Here is a 7,765-nt window from a genome sequence, read left to right on the forward strand (position 1 = left end):
TTCTTAGCTGCTCCAAAATTAAACGTTCCTCCAAGATTTAGAGACACTGCTTACTTCGATAAGGGTGAAAATGTTGTAATCAAAATTCCCTTTACTGGTTTCCCAAAACCACGTATACACTGGGTTAGGGACGGCGAGAATATTGAATCCGGTGGTCATTACACTGTGGAGGTTAAAGAAAGACATGCCGTTCTTATCATTCGTGATGGATCGCACTTGGACTCAGGACCTTATAGGATAACAGCGGAGAATGAACTTGGTTCGGATACAGCTATAATACAAGTGCAAATTAGTGATCGTCCAGATCCCCCACGATTCCCTTTAATTGAAAGTATTGGCACAGATTCGTTGTCTCTTAGTTGGAAAGCACCTGTATGGGACGGTTGCAGCGACATAACGAATTACTACGTAGAGCGGCGGGAGCACCCATTATCTTCGTGGATACGAGTCGGAAATACTAGGTTTACGTCTATGGCAGTCAGCGGCTTGACTCCAGGAAAAGAATACGATTTCCGCATATTTGCTGATAATGTGTATGGACGTTCTGATGCTTCAGACACAAGTACTCTTATCAAGACTAAGGAGTCTGTTAGAAAGAAGCCGATTGAACGCAAATGGGAAGTTGATGCAAATGGACGGAAACTGCGCGGAAAAGCAGATGGACCAGTTAAAGACTACGATTCATATGTGTTTGATATCTACTCCAAATTCGTTCCGCAACCCGTGGAAATATCCCAGCAAAGTGTATATGATAGGTATGATATTCTTGAGGAAATCGGAACAGGCGCATTTGGAGTAGTACATCGCTGTCGTGAGAGAAGCACAGGAAATATTTTTGCGGCCAAGTTCATTCCAGTATCACACACAGTTGAGAAAGACTTGATACGTCGTGAAATAGATATAATGAATCAACTGCACCATCAGAAGCTTATCAACTTACACGATGCTTTCGAAGACGACGATGAAATGATCCTAATACTGGAATTGTAAGCAACACCCAAAATATACTTATAATATTATAATTATTGTTACTTGAATATTATTACTTATCTTATTTTAGCTTATCTGGTGGTGAATTATTTGAACGCATTACTGCTGAAGGTTACGTAATGACGGAAGCTGAAGTTATAAACTATATGAGGCAAATTTGCGACGGCATCAGACATATGCATGAACAAAATATTATCCATTTGGACATAAAACCAGAGAATATAATGTGTCAAACTCGTTCTAGCACAAATGTTAAACTTATTGACTTTGGACTAGCGACGCGCCTCGATCCAAATGAAGTTGTTAAAATAACAACAGGCACGGCTGAGTTCGCTGCACCGGAGATCGTCAACAGAGAGCCAGTCGGCTTTTACACAGATATGTGGGCTACTGGAGTACTATCATATGTTCTGTAAGTTTTCATGTTTTTTTTTTTAATTTACTATATAAAAATATACATGCAAGGTTTCTATGTCCTGTGGGCGATTTTATTTTAAAATAGGTAAAATATATATATTTGCAAACAAACTTGCGCTGCGTATATATCTCCGAATGTCTTATCTCAACTTACGGACAGAAAAATACAGCCAGATCGACTTGGCTTATGATCCTAATCAAGAATATATATACTTTACACACAACTTTTCAACAAATATAGTATACCCTTCTAGTCTACGAGTAAATTGTTTTGTTCTAATTCCGTATACTTCTTTGCTTAGCGGCAAAATTTGAGTTTTAACAGCGCAAATGTCAAGTACCATAACCTTAAACACATTCTAGTTAACTGTAATTCGCTTCCCTACATAGAACAGTTCCCTTTCAATCAATAACCTTTCAACCAATAACCGCAACGGCTAACCCACCGAACGATAACATCTACAAAATTATAACTTTTTTGCTAAAGTACAACCTAATTCATAAAATATAGAACTATATTTAGTTCTCGCTCTGTATAAACCACTGTCACCCTAGAGGAGCGGAAGGCCATGCTGCTTATGCTCCTATTTCTTTTTTGCCTTATAATTTTATACTTTATGTTAGCTTTAAATAGATCAAAACATCTTTCAAAAGCGTGGGCGTGCCTTCCTTCTACCTGTTACATAATTTTCAACGAATCTAGTATACCATTTTACTCTACGACGGGTATAATTATTATATAGTATATATCATTCTCCTGTTCTAGAATGTTTATATGGCAGCTGCAGAATATAGACAATATTTTGGATTTAATTTGTACACCCGCATACTCGTCACTCGTAAAGTAAAAGGGTTTTTGGGATTTGTTATAAATTCCTATCAGGTAAAAGAAAGGTTTTCGATATATACCGTATATATAATCTTGGTCCGGTCGACCACCAGAGTCACTTGGGCCATTTTCGCGCCATCTGTCAGTCCGTATGAACTCTTAGACCTCGTGAACTATATGACCTAAGACATAAGTTATACCTACGCAGCGAAAGTTTGTTTACGTTACCAAGCCCACTTGTACCTCCATAACGATAAAATCTCTCTTGCTTGGTGTATTAAAAACACATAAAAAGTTAACTAATAGTTCTTTGGAAAATGAATGCTTAAGCATTTAATGTCACTTGCTTTGCTCCCTGCGGAATACCACATTCCATGTACTTTCATTATCTGAGTTACGGGTACATAAGAGTCGCGGCATCAACTACAGCGTTTTTCCGAACTTCGGAACTGAGAAATGTTTTAAGAGCTCTAGTATCCAGATGCATTGGTATAGGTTCGAGCCAGCTTAATACAACAAAATTCAAAAATCTATTATTTTAGGTTAAGCGGATTATCACCCTTTGCTGGTGATAATGATGTTCAAACTCTCAAAAACGTAAAGGCTTGCGATTGGGACTTCGACGTAGAATCCTTTAAGTACATTTCTGAAGAAGCTAAAGATTTTATAAGAAAATTGCTCGTTAGAAACAAAGAAAAGCGTATGACTGCTCACGAATGTCTTCTGCATCCTTGGTTGACTGGTGACCATAGTGCTATGAAACAGGAAATCAACCGTGATCGTTATCTAGCCTATCGAGAAAAATTGAGAAGAAAATATGAAGACTTCGAGAGGTACCTGTTGCCAATTGGCCGGCTTTCTGAATACTCATCTCTAAGAAAATTGCTGATGGAGAAATACAAGATCCATGATGCTGTTTTTGATAGGCGTCAAGCAGCGCCGCGTTTTGTAATTCGACCATCTTCCCAATTTTGCTATGAGGGCCAAAGCGTAAAGTTCTACTGCAGATGCATTGCAATAGCCACACCTACCCTCACTTGGTCACATAATAATATCGAGTTGCGACAGAGTGTCAAGTTTATGAAACGATACGCTGGAGATGATTACTACTTCATCATTAACCGAGTTAAGTTGGACGATCGAGGAGAATATATTATTCGCGCAGAAAATCACTACGGCTCTAGAGAAGAAGTCGTTTTCCTAAATGTTCAGCCCTTACCAAAAGAACAGCCGAGGTACCGAACGGAATCAACTCCGGTGCGCAGACGTGAACCCTTGCCGTACACATTCTGGCAGGAAGAGTCCGAGACGGCGCCCAGTTTCACATTCCTTTTGCGGCCACGCGTCATGCAAGCCCGCGATACATGCAAACTACTGTGTTGTTTAAGTGGCAAGCCAGTACCTAATGTAAGGTGGTACAAGGACGGTCGAGAACTTAGCAAATACGAGTATGCGATGACTCACTCTGATGGAGTTGTCACCATGGAAATAATTGACTGCAAGCCATCCGATTCAGGAAAATACAGCTGTAAGGCAACAAACTGTCACGGAACAGACGAAACAGATTGTGTTGTGATTGTTGAAGGTAAACTAAAAGAACACTAACTTTTTAAGTTCTAAAAAATCAAAAGCAGGGAAAGGTTTAGTGAACAAATTTATTTTTCAGATAAAGATTAATGTGTTGTCCATAGCATAGTATTTAGTAAATTACATATCTTAAGAATTTTGTCTTATAATGCTTTACTGGTAGATGGATTTAATATTCATTTATTTTAAACGGATATATATAAAACAACGCATTAAAGACTATTTGTATAACGTTGACTATATAATAATATTAATCAGTAAATTAATTATCTTCAGAATTTGACCTCATAATGCTTTACTGAAAGGGTCTCAATTCATTTATTTTTTCACCGATTAAAAAAAAAGACATTAAAAACTTACTGAAATGTTAACTTATCTTCCGAATGTTGTATTATATTTATTTACTGGATGAGGGGTTGAACTTTCATTAATTTTTCCTCCGACGTATACAGCAATGGAATTTAAGACACTTTTGGATAATCCTTTTCTAAGTATGATGTTTTTAAATTTCGCTTGGATTTTATTAAAATATATATTAATTTTCTTTGATGGTTGCGAGCACTTTAAGTTGCGTTTTAGGATTCAAGATTAATTACTAGTATAAAATCGTTATTCATCTTTTAACACATTTTTTGATTAAAATCTAGAATCGACTTAAGGTTAAATTATAAGACGTATGAATATTATAAACAGGCGTGTCTGTTTACATGTATAGGATTTTAGGATTCAAGATTAATTACTAGTATAAAATCGTTATTCATCTTTTAACACATTTTTTGATTAAAATCTAGAATCGACTTAAGGTTAAATTATAAGACGTATGAATATTATAAACAGGCGTGTCTGTCTACATGTATATTTATGGGTTCGTACTGTTTTCTATAATACATTTTTAAATTCAATTTTCCCAGGAGAATGGGTTACGCCTGAGCAGGCTCAACTCGCCCACAATTTTCTTTACTCAGGAGGTAAATGATAATAATGAAACAAATCCAAACTAGAAATACATATTTATCGTCAGCATGCTTCTTTATATACTTAAAATATACACTCACTCAATCAAACGTTCTAAAAAAAGTGAAGGGATAATTAATTCGACGACAAAAATTGTACAACCGTTATTATTTTCTTTAATTTTGCGCTGACGTTCACGGGTACGCATCCTGTTATACCAAAATTATACTGTAATATAAAAGAATAACATTGGAGGTTCCCAAAAAATTTAGTTCATAATACTTTCGCATGATAATACCTAAAACGGCAATAAACTGCATTTTTGAAACCCAAGAACCAGCAAATTTTATATCAATTTATAAATCGTAAAAAAATCATATTTTTTTGGACCCATCAATGTAATTTAATAAAGGTCTTACTTTGTAACACAGTTATATGAGTGATTTTAAACGTCTCCCAAACGTATTGCTTGACCACGATTTAACCCAAATTGGAACGTAATGCGATGCTATTTTGGTACTACATTTATTTGGACTATATTTAGACTTTTAGGCGTTCGAGTAAAGAGAAGGTGTTATACGGAACTAAGCATATTGTTTATTATAAAAATTTGTCGATCTAAAACAAAATATTAACACACCGTTTTCCCAAATCATGAAAACTGTAGTTACAGTACATTCTATTAAACATTAAAATTTTGAAATGAATTGTCTCTGCTTAACTAAACAGATAGGAAATACATAGAGCAGCCAATTAAGCCAGCTCCCCTCCCAATAGTGACATCCCGGCAGTTTACATCATCTTCAGTCCAAAACACATCTGAACCAAAGGTAAGTAAAAAAAAATCGTATGCTATTTTTGTATTTATTATTCTGTTATAGGGTGACAAAGCGAATGTATCCAACTCAAACTCATCAGGCATTTCAAACAAGAAAAAGTATGCATCAAATAGTTTACAGGCCCCCGGAAGCCCGTCAAGATCACGAAGCGCTACCAAAGAGCTTATACGTACGCATTTATTAAAACTTATTGATAAAAGACTTCGTATTCATATATATGTCGTCTTAGTTCCCCCAGATGATTCATTAATGTGCAAGCCGGAATTCACGAAGCCCCTTCACGATTTAACAATTCGCGATGGAGAACAGTTGATATTAACTTGCCATGTAAAAGGAGATCCGGAGCCTCAAATCTCTTGGTCGAAAAATGGAAAGTCCCTATCGTCTTCTGATATTATGGACTTAAGGTATAAGAATGGTATTGCAACTTTAACCATCAACGAAGTGTTTCCTGAAGACGAGGGAGTGATCACTTGTACGGCCACAAATTCTATTCGAGCCGTGGAAACTAAATGCAAACTAACAATACAGCGTAAGTAGATAATGATTAAATAAATACTTTACCAATTGATCCGGGGAATATAAGCCCGTTTTCTGATTTACCTTCTTTGTTTATCCTCGTTTACTAACGATTATAATGATTAAGTAAATACTTTTGTTTTGTATTTCGTGTAAATTTATAAATTTCGTGTTCTTATCTAAAATTCTCTTTCACTTTTTAAATTTCTGTGGTTTCTAAACATATAAATAAAAATCAATTTTCTTTTCAAGCCCTGGATAAAAACTTAACTAAGCGAAAAGTGAATGCCGGCGATAACGCGCCGAAAATAGTTAGTCACTTGGAGTCGAGATTTGTTAGGGATGGCGATGCAGTGAATCTGGCTTGTCGCATAATTGGAGCTCAACATTTCGATGTCGTGTGGCTGCATAATAACAAAGAGATAAAGCCGAGCAAGGATTTCCAATACACCAACGAGGCCAATATATATCGATTACAAATTGCAGAGATATTTCCCGAAGATGGCGGCACCTACACTTGCGAGGCCTTCAATGATGTAGGCGAATCATTCAGTACCTGCACAATAAATGTAACAGTGCCAGGAGACGAGTCTAAGCAGCCGGCCTTTGTTAAGTTTCCCACGTCTGTTTCGATACTTGAGGGAGAGGGTACCACATTTGAATGCGAAATAGATTCTGAGCTCCTAAATTTGGTTTGGTTGAAAGATGGCAAACCCATTGACGAAACACTTCCACGTTACTCATTTACAAAGGATGGCCACCGATACTCTTTTGCAGTGGCAAAGTGTAATATGGACGATGTCGGTCAATACCAAGCTAAAGCGGTATCTAAGAAGGCCGAAAGTATATGTGCGTTCTCGATGAACGTTCACACAGCCGAATCCTAAGCTACTTCGGATAGAAATTACATTGTTAGAAAAAAGATAAAAACAGCACATATATGGTATATACATATATATACATATGTCAAAATTTGACTGCTCATCAAAAGTCACATTCATCATTCAAATATCTATACATAGGCGTTTATGTATATACATAAGTATATGTAAAGTTTATGCATTTCAACCAAATCGTCCATAATTCTGCAACATTATATGTTTACTCACAAATCATAATTCACGCATTATACGTAGAAATACTTTTAATCAAAAAAATAATATGTAAGAGAAATTTATTGTAATAGAAAACCTTCATATTTTGATGAACTCACAGGTACTGATCGAAAATAACGAGACTTTCGCTACTTGAGTGACTTCTGGCATCCTCAACAATAAGATCTAAACCTCATTAGCCATTCAAGTAGTTGAAACCTCTACTTCTCGGACAGAATTCTGTATGACTTACGAAACATAAAGACAAATGTACGCGGGCTCTATTTGACATAAAAATAAATGTAAAATTCATTACACAAATTTAAAGTTATAATTATTTCATTTGGTTTCCACGTTATCTACAAGGTGTATTTATCAATAATTTGAATTCCTTACCTGCGTTGGAAAGGACATGGCCAAATCCACTGGGCTATTGAACTTGCTTATTAATATATTTCACTGTACAGGAAGCGTTTTCTTGTTACACACTTTTACTCTACCATGCTAGATGTCGTACATGTTTATTTTCACATTAT

At 36.0% G+C, this 7,765-nt stretch overlaps 1 protein-coding gene across 8 annotated transcripts in view; it reads left to right on the forward strand.

Moving 5' to 3' along the window:
* Positions 1-7,556, forward strand: part of LOC6724724 (twitchin) — a 51,105-nt gene extending 43,549 nt beyond the window's left edge. For 6 of the 8 annotated variants that reach the window (XM_016180709.3, XM_016180707.3, XM_016180717.3 and 3 more), the window contains 8 exons: positions 8-986; positions 1,061-1,402; positions 2,779-3,821; positions 4,735-4,791; positions 5,507-5,607; positions 5,659-5,785; positions 5,846-6,148; positions 6,388-7,556. In XM_016180709.3, the coding sequence (XP_016037337.1) occupies positions 8-986; positions 1,061-1,402; positions 2,779-3,821; positions 4,735-4,791; positions 5,507-5,607; positions 5,659-5,785; positions 5,846-6,148; positions 6,388-7,022 (3,587 nt within the window). In that variant the 3' untranslated portion in view covers positions 7,023-7,556. The remainder of the gene's footprint in view (positions 1-7; positions 987-1,060; positions 1,403-2,778; positions 3,822-4,734; positions 4,792-5,506; positions 5,608-5,658; positions 5,786-5,845; positions 6,149-6,387) is intronic. The other 2 variants (XM_016180702.3, XM_016180711.3) reach the window with 1 other exon arrangement.
* The last annotated feature ends 209 nt before the right edge of the window (positions 7,557-7,765 follow it).

This window comes from Drosophila simulans, chromosome 4 (genome assembly GCF_016746395.2).
Source record: "Drosophila simulans strain w501 chromosome 4, Prin_Dsim_3.1, whole genome shotgun sequence".
Classification (NCBI taxonomy): domain Eukaryota; kingdom Metazoa; phylum Arthropoda; class Insecta; order Diptera; family Drosophilidae; genus Drosophila; species Drosophila simulans.